Here is a 13,617-nt window from a genome sequence, read left to right as displayed (position 1 = left end):
GTAGCAAGATGACAGCATGGCACAGGAGTTTGCAATTGCCACAGGAGTCTGAGCGCAAGTGCCACTTGATTGAATTATCAGAGATGCATGAGGCTTCAGTTCTAACTTAACATAGGCACCAAGGCTGAGAGATGATTGATGCAAAATGGACCTATACTCTTTGATTAGCTTTGATTTGTTACAAGAAGGCCACTAAGCTTTTCTTTGTGCTGCACTGGAAATGACACATTGCAAGAGGAAGAGAAGTTCTATTTAAAATTGCAGAATTGGAGGTGAATTGAAATTGAAAAGAAAGATCAAAGGTAGAAAGTAGGGGGACGAAGAAAAAGGCAATGTATGGTATGGCTGCACAGACATCTTAATTTCATTTTAATAAATCTCTGACCACTCAGGAAGGGGAGGGTAACTCTTTGTGTACTGGGAGGAAAAGAACAGTCTTCTGCCACCGCACTGAGATTTCCTTTGAACATAGTCTCTTACAGAAATGAAGGACTGCACTCTGCTTCATATTTCACAGAATTGGAAAAGACCAAGCTATTTTCTGAATCCCTGCATCCTGCTTATGTAATTTGCAGATGACGGCTGTGCAACCTCTGGCTGAGCCCTGGAAAATTTTCTTGTCGGTGACTCAGGTGCTTGGCAAACAGGCTGGCGCGGCGGGCGTGGAGATGAGATTGCAGTTAGATGCACTCCCTGGGTACCAGAGCCCAATTCAGGGTCTCTTTATGGAGACTCTTCATACCAGAAGCTGTGTGTGGTTTGCTGATCGTCCTGGTCATGTCATTGCCAAGTGCCTCTGTGCTGATGCTATATTAATTATGTGCAAGTACAAAGCATGCCCCTTGATTGCATTGGAGCAGAAGAGAACTACAGCCCTGACTGTCCAGATATGTGGGTCAGCAAGGAAGGAGAAGAAGAGCCAGCCAATAATGAGTCCTTGGCCTTTATGTAAATTTTATCTGTAGAAGTTCCTGCGGGATGTGGGGAGAGCGTTTAGTACAGCTGGGCTGCAGAAATGGGACTTTTCTTTTTCTTTTTCTGTGATTCTGTGATTCTGTGACTTCACGGGGAAGCGCAAGGTCCACTTCTGCAGGCCTAATTCCCAAACTCTATGCAGTCACCATAACAGTGTTGGTTTGGAGGCTCAGATCTGACTGAAAGCTGGAGGACAGGACTGCACATTGTGCTGTAGGAGTAAAACTGAGAAATATGAAAAGGGAAGGAGTAGAGCTGGGGATGAAGGGAAAAAACTGAAACAGAGGCAGAACTGCTTCAGCTGCAAACTAGACTTCCCTGTGGGTCAGCTGTCATCTCCAGCAGCAGATCGCAATTTCCACCTCTCTGGAAGTATGACTGAGAGGAGCCAGGAGGTCTGTACCATGGAGTAGGTTCAGTCACTGCAGAGAGTCGAGGCTGGGACAACTGTGAAATCCCCCAATAAAGCTCATCTTATATGAATCTATGCAGCAAGCCCCTCTGGCAGTCCAGCCAAGTTTAAAGCAGTATTTAGCTCACTCTTGCACAGAGCCTGTTTGCCAGACTGCAGTGAGGGGGGACAAAAAAAGATTTTGCCACAGGGATGACCTGGTGACTAATGAGTTTCATTGATTTTGTGTTTGCAGGTCAGAGCAATCTACCCTGTGCAGTCCCTGTGAGTTTTTCTGCTGGAAGCACTGAGAAAAGAAATGTGAGATGTTATCCAGAAGCAGGGCTGTGTGAGCCCACTGAACCTAATGATGCTGCACTCTCGTGGATGTCTGAATATGATAGTGCAAAAGATACCAGCATCAGGAAATCTCTTGATAGCTTCTACAAAATGTATTGCAAAAAACGGCCAGACAGAACGGATCCCACCTACAAGGCTGCATCACAATGTCTGTCGCAGAAGATCTCAGAGCTAGCAAACCAGGATGGAACAAAATATCTGTCACGTTGCCTGCAAATGGCCCAAGTGATCTTGAACAGAGATGGGTGTAAGATCTTTCCAAACCACCCCACTACTGCTTGTTTTTCAAAGCCAGCTGAAGGAGAAGTCGTCTTGGAAGATCGAAAGAGAATACCTGGACTCTCAGATGATGTCTTGCAATTCCTCTTGAAACAAACACGAACAGCACATTGCCCTGACGTGTCACATGAGAAGTGAGCAAAGGTGCTGGTTTGTTTCTGTCATTGGAGCTTTACTTTCACTCTGAAAAGAGTTGACTTTCTTGGAAAGACACTGTTCCTCTTAGCACCACCTTCAACACCACGTATTCCATGGAAGGGTTCATCTGGAGCAGACCTTGCCACCTTGGTCTCTGCAGGGCAGCACCGCATAAGGAGCATCTGTGGTCTCCATGGAGCTGCTTGGGATGTGTTGACTAGTAGGGTTGGGTGACGAGTGATACAGTGTCTGTTGCTGGGACATCAAAAGTGATGATTTGTACCTACCAGGCGTTTAAACTGACCTGCATCCCTACCCCAGCTGAACAGTGGCCTAGCCCCAGTTCAGCCTCTGTGTAGGCATGGATTTCCAAGTCCCAATGACTGTAACAGACTGACTGAATGAGCTTGGCACGGTATGGCCTGGGCCTAGGGAGGAAACTTCAGATTTTGTTCTGTACCTGACTGATACTGTAATGCCTGTGCCTCCATGGGGATGCCTCTTAGCTGTGTGCGTTTACCTGCAGACGATCCCACAGATCACAATTGCAATGCGCGTGAGGTTTTTTGACAGAAAAAGTGTGTGTATGTGAGAGAGAGGAAATACAGCTTCTGAGCAGGTTATTTTTTTAACAGGAGGGATAAACAAAAGAGAAAGAAAAGCTTTATCGCCTTAGTGATGTTTCTAACACTTCAAATGCACCAGCTGAGCAGACTGGGGATTTTTTCCTGTCTATATGAGGTGGTTTAAGAGCAACCTCCTGAAATAGATTCATGAGTGAGGGCTCTACAGAGGTGTCCACAGGGAAGCTGCAGAGTTGGTGGCAGCTGCCCTGGTAGCTGCCTGCTGTAAGATGCAGAGCACCTAGGAAGAGCAGAGCTCACATATCAGCATACCCAAGACTGTGGGGCACTGTTGATTCTGTAGGGTCAATGCTGCTTTCTCCAGCTCTCTCCCTACCCATTAGCCCCTGCTGATTTCTTCTACCATAGGGTCTGAGCCCAGAGCTTTCACAGGGAGGAAGACAGTGCTCATTGCTTGAGTACACTCTGTTATCTTTGTTGTCACAGCACAAGACCTTGTGATTACTTTCCTGGTGTGTTGATGGATGAGGGAAAATGTTCTGTGAGATGCTTGATCCATGGAGATGGTTGCTTTCCAGTAGAGATCATCTGATGTTGGTTGATTACAGCAAAGGTTTGCTGCTTCTAACTAGCTCTGCTGATGTTTATACCCAGAACTTCCTTGCGCTGGTTTTAGTTGGCAAGAGCACCACTGGCTGCAGTGGGAACTGGCCCAATGCACTGGTTGTGCAGCTTGAGTTTTGGTGACTATCGCTTGCCCTATGACATTAAGAGGTGACATGAAGGGCTAATCTCCAGCAGCTGGTTTTGGTCACTGCCGCCTGGGGAATTTAAAGTGCTAGGGGTCTGATGCAACGCTATGAATTTGGCAGGCCTGATTCTCCTTTGCTTTGTGCTTTTGGAAACAAGGAGTGAATCCCAAGGGAAATAGCTGCATGAGGCATGTGGGACTGGGCTCCCACTGTCGAAGCCTTGGTGGGAGGGGCGCTGCTGTCACACAGGGCTGCAGTTCAGACACACCTGCTCAGCATGTGGGAGCCCTTTGAAATGATCCCTCTCTGGACAGGTTGTCAGTCATTAAAGCTATGCTGTACTGTCTGTAATTATAGATGTTCTTTTCTTGAATGATGCATCAGGCTCTAAAAGAGACACTTGGGTTGGAGAAGATAGTTACATGCTAGTCCCTACCAGGTTTGCCAAGCCCACTGCTTTGATGTTGTTTTTGCTTTGTTTCACAGCTTGCTTGGGGGAGCTTGCAAGTCAAAGAAACCTTTTGGAAAAATTTGGAGTTTTGTCTTCTCCAAACTTTTATTGTTAGATTTTCATTAAAATTTAGAATAAACGTAATTATTTTATGGCAGATTTTCATATTTTAGGTGCTTGCAGAAGCAGAGCAGAGCTCAGCTGGATAAATTAGGCTCCAAAATCCCATTGATTTTTAATACCAAAACAAGCTAAATGTTTGGGGGAGTCTGACAATCTTGTCAGATATCTGATGTTAGGAGCTGAAACATGAGAAGAGTTTAGAATACCTGATCATTCCTACTGTGAAACAAACAGCCCCATTTCTGGAGAAACACTTAATTTTAGGAGGTGTTTCACTGGGATCTTACAGTTCAATCACTTTTATTAAGTTAAATAAGACTGCAGCAAAGAGAATAACACTCATCAGTCCTTTTCCCACTCAGTGCTAATTAATTTTTTACAAACCTGTGCTGGAACCTGCTTTATGTATTTCCAAGTCTGCTGAAAGCCAAACCGTTTGTATTACTCATTTCCTTGATAAACATCTCTCATAGATTTTTTTCAAGATACAGAAAGATGAATGCATCTCTCTCCTTTGCCAGGTGTTCCAAGCAAGACTCACCAATTACTTTGAACAGGCTGTACTTGAAAGAAGCACAGTCCTATTTGACATTTTATGATGCTACTTAGAAGAAATTGTAATAATGAATATTACCTCTGGTGAGCAATAGCATGGGGGGCCTAATTTAATGTCTGTTTGAATTTCTTAAGCTGATTTGCAGTTATAACTGTGTTGCTTTGAATTAACTAAGTTGGATTTTTTTTTCCTCCTAATTTTGCGGGTTCTTTGCTTTTTTTGTGTGTTGCTTTTGTGAGTTTTCTCAACCAAATGGAGGGGAATCTATCTGTGTTCTGGACCCACTAAACTACTCTTTCACAGACTGCTTCACCCCCTTCTTGCAATGGAGTCTTCAGGAAGGTGGAAGCAGCTTTCAAGGAGCAATCGGCTTAAAATGTGTAGGGCTGCCAGGGTCCTGTGTCAAACCAGTCCTCAGCGTTGCAGAGAGGGATGGTTGTGTAACAACACCAACTTGCCGCCACCACTGCAAACACAGCCATGGGTGCCTTGTCTTCTGCTGCCACCTGTAAAGGCACAAACTTGGCCAGAGTTGCTGCCCCCAGCAAACAACAGTGTCCAGCCAGTGATGGTGCAGGAGGGGAGGAGGACAGACCCCAGGAAGGGTGAGAGCTTCCTGGAGGAGGAGGAGGAGGGATTTAGCAGGGGGAAACTGCCCCAGGAGTGCAGGTGGGTGAGTAAGTGCCTTGGGTTGAGCTTTTGGGCAGTGTCTCTCCTGGATGTTGCCCCGCCACCCCAGCCACTCACCATGCAGATGGAAAGGAGGCAGCCCTTCCCCAGGGCAGTGAGGCTGTCCCAACAGGGCAGAGTGCTCCCAGGCTCCTTCCCCTGCCAGTCTAAATGCAGCGTGACAGCGCTTCTGTCCTGTTTTCCTGCCCACCATCACCCCTCTGCCAACCTCCAGTTCCTTTCTGTCTTTCATGATGGTGCTAATGAGATCCCTGGAGGAGTTTTCCCTTTAAAATGAGACAGATCTCTCTGAGCCCAAAGAGTCTGATGTCAGCCAGCAACAGAGCAATGAACCCACACAGAACCATTTAAGGTCTCTCTCTTAGAGGCCTCCTGTCTCCTCAGTAGCTCAGTAGCTTCTTTGCTGCTTTACTCCCTCGGCCAGGAAGACGTGTGCATGTTTTCCACCCACTGGTTTGTCCACTGAAGAGGTGGTTTGCTGGGAAAGCCATTTGTTCTCCAGTGTGGACATGTTCAAGGAAGCACAGAGAGCAAGAGGAAGAGATGTACAGAACATGACAGCATATGGGCAAAGAAGAAAGGACAGTTGAGATCTCAAAGGTCAACATCGAGGTTCCCAGCTAATGCGGTTACTCCAGTACAGCCACACTGCTTGCACTGGTTTTACCATTTGATCTTCAGCATTTCAGTTTGGAGATAGCTCTTACTCTGCCAGCCCAGCTGCTGAGACCTCTCATCTGCTCTCTTTCCGTGCTGGCCAGATCTCAGCACCAGTGTTTGTTTCATGCAGGTCAGATTCCCTGCTGCAGTTTCACATGGGGCTGCTATTGCTGCCTTGCTGCCCCCGGCAGATTGGCACAGCTGCTGTGCTCTGCAGGTGTTTCCAGCAAGAGCAATGGAAATTTGGCTGCTGACTTCAGCCAGAGCAGGAAGAGGCCCTGCTGGCCCAGCTGGCTCCAAATTATGCCCAAGATCTTTGAACTTGGTGCAGTCTCTCTTTGCAAAGAACATTTATACGGGGACTGTATGGGTTTAGGTTGCTGTCCTTGAGTCATCATGAAATTGATACATCAGGCTTCTTGGTGGTTCTCCTTGATGTATTGCTTGCTTTTATGGCAGGGGTGTTGTACATGTGCTGGAGGGGACACAAAATATTGGAGCAGACCCTCAGCCTTTCCCCCATCTACTCAAGTTAGTGGTGCTAGGGGAAAAGTTGAGATGAGGATCCAGCATCTTTTCTGTAGTAGTAAATATATCAACAGGTGCTGGTGTGTCAGAATCCAGAGAAAAGCATCCTGCAGGCAAAAATTATGGAGAAAGGTAATAACAACTGCTTCAGCAATAGATACAGCTGGGAAAAACAAAGATGCTCTTGAGTGTGTTATCAATAATTACAGTAACAGTACTAGCCTCTCCCTGCCAGCTCGCATTGCTTAACCATCACAGATCTGTCATGGCTACAAGGGCATTAATACTGACGGATGTAGGGAGCTATTGCTAAGGATGTACAGGGAGAAAGGAAGGTCTTCAGTGGGAATCGGATGTTGTTGCTTATAATTCTTCACTAGCATTTATGCTGTTCCACACAGTTAAATAGGAGTTTCTGTGCAAAACCTTTTAACTGCCATTTTGAGAGAAATAACCTCCCAGAAGGAGAGAGCTGGAGAAGTCAAAGGACTGCATCTTGAATCCCTTCAGTTGCTGTGTTGGGTTTGGTGATGAATTGGTCTGTGTTTAGGGTTAGCTCTAAAACCACCTGGTGTCCTATTCAGATTTTTAAAAAAAGGGAAGAAAAAAAAAAGCACCAAACCCATACAATTTCCACAAAGAAAGCTCAGAGCAAAATATGAGGTTCTTGTTCTTTAGGAGAGTCCTGCTGCTACTGGTATTTGAAAGATACCTGCTGGGTTTTGATGGAAGAGAAAGGAAGCCCTAATGGACTCTATTCTGACCCTAGATCAGCCCCAGAGCCAGACGTGCCTTTCCCCACTCATGACAAATGTGAGGTATCTGCCTGGAGCCCCTCTTCAGGGCTGTGAGGAGAAAGGGTGCGTGCAGGGTGCTCCTCCTGAGGCCTGGGAAAGACTGAGCTGCCATCTTTTTACCCACTTCCTGAATGAGATTTAGAACACATTCAAGGGAATAGCTGTTTGTTTGTTGTTAAGGGTTTTAAATGGTGGCAAAATGAAGCAATCTTACTTTGGAACATGCGTGTCTATGAAGGAAGTTAATCTAGGGTTCCACTGTGGGGGGATTGTGCTGCTTCTCTGCACACTGGGAGCCAGAGGAGAGGCAAGGTGCCTCCGGAGAGGTCGTGCTTCTGCTTCAGCTCCTCCGGGCTCTTGGGGCTGCAGAGCCACCGCCTTTAACATCCCAGTTTTGTTACTAGAAATTTCTGATGCAGCAAGAAAAGGGATAAAAGGACTCATTACTCTTCAGCCCTTTAGGAAATGAGATGCAAGCAATGACAAAACAGGGAATAGGCGGCTGCTGAAAGAGCATGAAGATAGATACCAGCAGAGGAAAGCATGAAAGTGTTCGATTTTAAAGAGCAACGTAGGCAGAACAGACTGGATGCAGCTGAAAAATTTGGGTTATGACTCACAATCTACAAATCTTGGCTGGCATCTTGCAGAGGACGTGGTAAGTTCTGTGCTACTGAGACATGCAGTCTTTCAAAAAGTTTGCATCCGTCATGGTCAGGAGCGCCTGCTGCACTTCTTCTGTGCACTGCTCACTTCCAGGTACAATATTCAGCTCATGCCAATAAGCGTACCAAAAATAGATGTGTGTCTCATGCTGAGACAGAAGGAAGGGCAAAGACAGAGCCCCTTGGAATAAACATCTCTGGAGCAGGTGGTAAATTTGATGCAGGTCTTGTCTAGAGGAGAGGGTTTTTCTTCTTAACTGTATTTGTTTTCTTTGGAGTATGAGTCTGATTCCTGTGTCCATGCTGATTTGCACAGTAGGTGACTGAGAGGCTAAGTTTTGAAGAAGGGTAAATCACCTATGAGGAAAGTGGATACGAGATAACTCTCAGTTCAGCACTTGTTCAGGTGGGTGATAATCTGGCATCCTGGGATGTGGTTTGGAAATAGCTGGCCAAAGTGATTCTCTTTGCATGGCTGGAGATGCTACTGCAAAGCACTTCTAGGGTCAGTGCCTTCATAGACAGAGCCCCTACACCTGTTGCAAAATGAAGGAGAGGAAACTTGTGGCCTTTGTGAATAAAACCAGAAATTACGTGCTTGGGGCACCTTCCTAGAAAACAAATGAAAGTTCATGAAGCCTGAAATTCCCTGCTGGGATGGGAAGGAGTCTATATCTAGGATATAAAAGTGCAGGTAGTTGTAGCAGTTACATATAGAAAAGCCTTGTACTGTGGTTATTTTTCACCCCTTCTGAAGTCAAAGGCATGAATCAACCTGTGCTCTTACTCCAAAGCCGCAATGCTTTTGAGGTGACCTAACTCTCCCTCTGCCCTACTCCTACGTATAGAAAGGATGAACAGTCCCGTGCAAAGGTTCCTGCCCTTAGACATGTCTGGTCCAAATGTTCATGTCCCAGCTTTGCTGCTGCCATACACTGCCGAGTTTATGCTATCTGGGTGTCTGTTACTATGTGAATTACCTGACTTCTCCTGTCGTGTTTCTATGCCCTGAATTTCAACTATTTCAAGAATGTTCATCCCTGTTGCCTTTTTGGTGGGTTTTTCTTGCGTTCCGTGTCTGGAAGAAGCCACAGAAGCACAGTCACAGGCTCATTAGTTTTGATCTAACTGCTTAGGTGCCCTCGGAAGGACTGAAGTAGTGGCCTGGAATTATGGCCATCCATGGGTGGATAGATGATGGCTCCTTCCAGGTAAAGAACAGTGTTTTCTGGATGTTGAACTACCAGGAGTGGTACGAAGCCCTCACGGAAATGTCCCACGTTCTGCACATTTCTGCCCAGACTGTGCAATAACCTCTGGGAAACTGCATTTCCTTTTGAGGGGTGAAGTGCTTTCCCCTCTGCCTGGCTTGCACTTGACTTAGCTTTGACACTTCTGTGGTTTCAGCACTTGGTGAAGCACAAATCATCATCTTCTCAGAGGCCCTTTGCTGTTGGTTTCTCTCCATTCGCTTTGTTTACTTCTGTGACCCACCCCATAATTTTCTTTTTTCTCCACTGCATTATTTAAGACAGGAAATAACCTGTTTCCCTGGAGGCAAGGAACCAGGCAATGCTGGACTGCTTTGTACCTGAACACGCTCTGCCACCGTGAGCTCATTAGGCAGCTGGACTGCTTTGGTTCAGCTTTTTGAGGCAGACTTAGCTGTAACCACTGAGCATTTAGCCACTGGGCAAAAAAAAATGCCCAAATTACGTAGTCTCCTTGAAACTCTCCTGCCAGTTGTTGACCATGCTGCGTGCACGCTCTGGGCAGGATGGCTTGCAAGTGGCACCTTTGTGCAGTAGGAAACATCTCTGAGTTGTTTTTCCCTTGCTCTAGCCCAAGTGCGACTTGCCACTCAGTGAGGCCAGCTGTGTGACCCCAGGGCAGAGCTGCGTGGCAGGGTGATCGAAAGGGCTCTGAGCACCCTCCTGCCCTCCGCTCCTGCGCGCTTCGAGAGCTGTAGGAGGGAATTCTCCCAACTTTCCCTAAATCATGCTGCTGCAACTCTGGCAATTTGGACAGAAGGGAGAGCAGGGACTCTTGATTCCTATTACGAAGGTTGCACACACGCAAGTCACGTTTGTTTCCTCCCTTGTTGTGATGGCCCTGCCTGAACTGGCGGCTGTATCCCCTCCGCAGCCAGTGTTCCCTCCAGCCACCTCCCCTCCCTCTCCCAGCACGAGCCCCTGCAGCTGTGTGCCCTGCACCATCCCAGGGCTATTCCTGGGAAGCTGTGCCTGAGCTTAGGGCTGCCCATGAGCCCACTGACACCTCTGTTTGTACCCCTGTGTGCTCTGGTAGTGTTACCAGAAAGCGGCAAAATAATGAACTCTCGTCGGGGCTCTTCAGGTGAAGGCTCGTACTCTGCTTCACAGTGTCTGCCAGCTGACCTTTGCTTCTGCGCAGACTCAGTTCTGGGATCACATATACCATGTCCTTCAAGGTTAGTTCTGGTCTTGTGGTCATCTTACAACTTTCTTTTCTTTACAGTTCTGTGCATCTGCTCTCCCAAGGCCAAGCTGGTTAAAGTGGGATTATTCAGGATCTTCTTATCTTACAACTATCCTAGCTATTCACAAAGATTTACTTTGGTTTGGTTACATCTGTTGCGCAATGATTCTATCGACTTAATTGAATAGCTTCTCACCTATATTTGCAGGTGTCAGTCCCTCCTTTTCTTTTGAGGGCTTGTAGCTTACATGTTACAGTCCTCACTATTCAAACTTGCACAGAGGTTAGTACAGCAGTTACAGCACTGGATCATTATGCAGGCAAGAATACAAACTGAAGTAATAAAAATCACTAATAAAAATAATCTCTTCAACCATGATCAATTAGGTAACCAAGAAGTGAGAGTGTTCCAAATCTCTTCAAACCCAAAAGAGGTATAGTTAAGTTTTTACCGGTTCAGCGTTCTTAGCTTTACCAGGGACTCCTCTAGCCCATACAAGAGATATTACTGCATTTTCCACTTCTGCTGGAATGCTGGTTCCTAAAGTTTTATCTTCCTGCAATAGGAACACAGTTGCTTGTACAGGTTTAGATTCAGGAATTAACACATTGCCCTCCCCATCTTTAAATCGTATTTCTGCTTCCAATTTTTCTAACAAATCTCGCCCTAGCAAGGGTTTTGGACCCCCAGTAAATACAAGAATTGATGTGTTACCCATTGTTTTCCGATTTTAAATGTTAAAGATTTGAAGAATGGCCTAGTTTCAGCATTAGCAGTCACACCAACAACTTTGATTCTCTTGTTACTAAGTTCAAAACCTTTTTCATTCAAAACCGAATAGGCAGCTCCAGTGTCTACTAAAAATTCTATTTCAGTTTGATCTTCCCCCAGCTGTATTTTAACCAGAGGTTCTGCTGGGGAAGATTCCTCCGGTCCTCTTCATTCCTCAGTGTTAACTGCATTTGTTGTTATCAAAGCAGAGTTGGCTCTTTCTATTCAGAATGGCAGTTTGCTTGCCAGTGTCCCTCCTTTTTACAATAAGCGCATTGATTTCTCCCCACTGTAGGATTAGGAAGACCCTCTACCTTGTCGTCTTCCTCGGAATCCATTTCTACCTCCTCATAATCCTCCTCTACGTATTTGCAATCCTTCTAAAGCTGCTATCAATTGAGCATCACGTTTTTCTTTCACCCGATCCCTGTTTCTGAAAGCTATCCATGCAACTTCCAGTGATTTCCCTAAGTCACTGACATCTGTGCCCTGCAACTTCTGTAATTTCCTCCGAATATCGTCTGTTGACTGTCCTATAAAGAGGGATGCGAACTGATTTTTCCCTTCTTCTGATTCCAAGTCTATAGTGGTATATTTTTGCGCAGTTTCCTGTAGTCTATCTAAAAATTCAGTCGGCGACTCTTCCTTGTTCTGCTTAATCTGATACACCTTTGACCAATTCACCGCTTTAGGAACAGCACTCCTAATTCCAAACAAAATCAATCTCTGATATTGTTTTATTAATTCCCTTTTGCCCTATTATTAGGATCCCAGTCTGGATCTACAGGAGGCAGATGTTGCTCCCACCGACCCTGCAGTTGTCCTGTAGCAATTTGTCCCTCTATTTGAGTTCTTGCCATTCTAAAGATCATGTTCTTTTCTGTGCTATCAAACAATACTGGCATGATAGCATCAATATCTTTCCAGTCGGAGTCTGTAGTCCTGATCATTGTATCAAAGGCTTTAGCCACCTTGTCAGGATTATCTCTATAATTGCCAGCCTCCTGCTTCCAGTTATTGAAATCAGCTATTGAAAATGGTACCCTCACAACCACCGGTCCTTCACTTCCAACAGCCTGTCTCAGTGGAGCTTGCAATAGTGCTCCCTGCCAACTACGAGTTCTCTCAGCTACCAGAGTCGCTCCTGTCTTTCTACTCTCAGTCACCCGCTCCGAGGGGCTAGGTATGTCATTCTGAAGTCTCTGTCTCAACCCGGGAGCAACCAACATTTCTAGGTCATCCTCTGGCTCATCCTGAACTAATTTTAAACAAACAAACAACTCTGTCCAGTACTACAAGCAGAACAACATCTTTTCCACCACTGATTACAATATTTGATTAGATCAGCTTTCTCTGCGACCCCTCCTGGGGGTCCTGCTGTCTGCTTCCAGTTTTCTAAAATGCACCCCAGAGGAGATTTCTGTAAGATCATTTCCCCTTTAGAAGTTCCAGTTCACATTTTAAAACACGGCACAAAACAATTTAAACCAAGCTTTTTACAACAACAATACAAAATTACAAACACTATGACAACAAACACACAGAAACACACAGTTATAGTCACAACCATATTTAGTGTTTAACAAACAAACTCCTGAGCCACAGTTTCAGGAAGGAGACCTGTCCTTCAATTTTGATCAAAGGGTACTTTCCCTTTTCCCAAGGGATATAGCCCGACCCTGCACAGCTTTCGCTACAACTAACAGGCAGGCAACAGAAAATAATACTAAAAGAATACCTTTACCTCATTGATGGTCCTTGCTCAGAACTCTTTGGTCCAGGGATCGGAGGTTGTCCCCAAGAATCCCTTGGTGCCAGCTGGAGGTCCTGTGATCACTCGGATCCGTCAGTATTCAAGAGCAGGGTCCCATCTGGGTCACCAAAATCTGTTACCAGAAAGTGGCAAAATAATTCACTCTCTAAAACTTAATTTTAGAGTTTTAGAAAGCAGGTATTCTTCATTGCAGCACCAGACGCACAGGGGATAATTCCTCCTAATATGCATGCCAAAAAGACATCACTACTAAGCATTTATACTATATTAACATACGTATTCATTATATTTCTGAGAAATGCTTATCATAGTCATGTTTATTTTGGGGAGCTCATTAGCATATGTTAATGTCCTCTGCGCATGTCTGTTGGTGGCTCCGGGTGGTCGTCAGGGCTCTTTAGATGAAGGCTCGTACTCTGCTTCACAGTGTCTGCCAGCTGACCTTTGCTTCTGCGCAGACTCAGTTCTGCGATCACATATACCATGTCCTTCAAGGTTAGTTTGTTCTGGTCTTGTGGTCATCTTACAACTTTCTTTTCTTTACAGTTCTGTGCATCTGCTCTCCCAAGGCCAAGCTGGTTAAAGTGGGATTATTCAGGATCTTCTTATCTTACAACTATCCTAGCTATTCACAAAGATTTACTTTGGTTTGGTTACATCTGTTG

General features: G+C 45.6%; 1 protein-coding gene across 4 annotated transcripts in view; it reads left to right on the top strand.

Annotated features, from left to right (window-relative positions):
* The window catches only part of SHLD1 (shieldin complex subunit 1), a 60,512-nt gene extending 47,185 nt beyond the window's left edge, over positions 1-13,327 (top strand). For 2 of the 4 annotated variants that reach the window (XM_075413377.1, XM_075413376.1), the window contains one exon: positions 1,623-4,764. In XM_075413377.1, the coding sequence (XP_075269492.1) occupies positions 1,623-2,143 (521 nt within the window). In that variant the 3' untranslated portion in view covers positions 2,144-4,764. Of the gene's footprint in view, positions 1-1,622; positions 4,765-13,290 lie in introns of those variants that run through there. The other 2 variants (XR_012763110.1, XR_012763111.1) reach the window with 2 other exon arrangements.
* The last annotated feature ends 290 nt before the right edge of the window (positions 13,328-13,617 follow it).

The sequence above is a fragment of the Opisthocomus hoazin genome, chromosome 2 (genome assembly GCF_030867145.1).
Source record: "Opisthocomus hoazin isolate bOpiHoa1 chromosome 2, bOpiHoa1.hap1, whole genome shotgun sequence".
Classification (NCBI taxonomy): Eukaryota; Metazoa; Chordata; class Aves; order Opisthocomiformes; family Opisthocomidae; genus Opisthocomus; species Opisthocomus hoazin.
The sequence above is the reverse complement of the archived record's forward strand: the minus strand, read 5'-3'. Positions and strand labels throughout refer to the sequence as shown.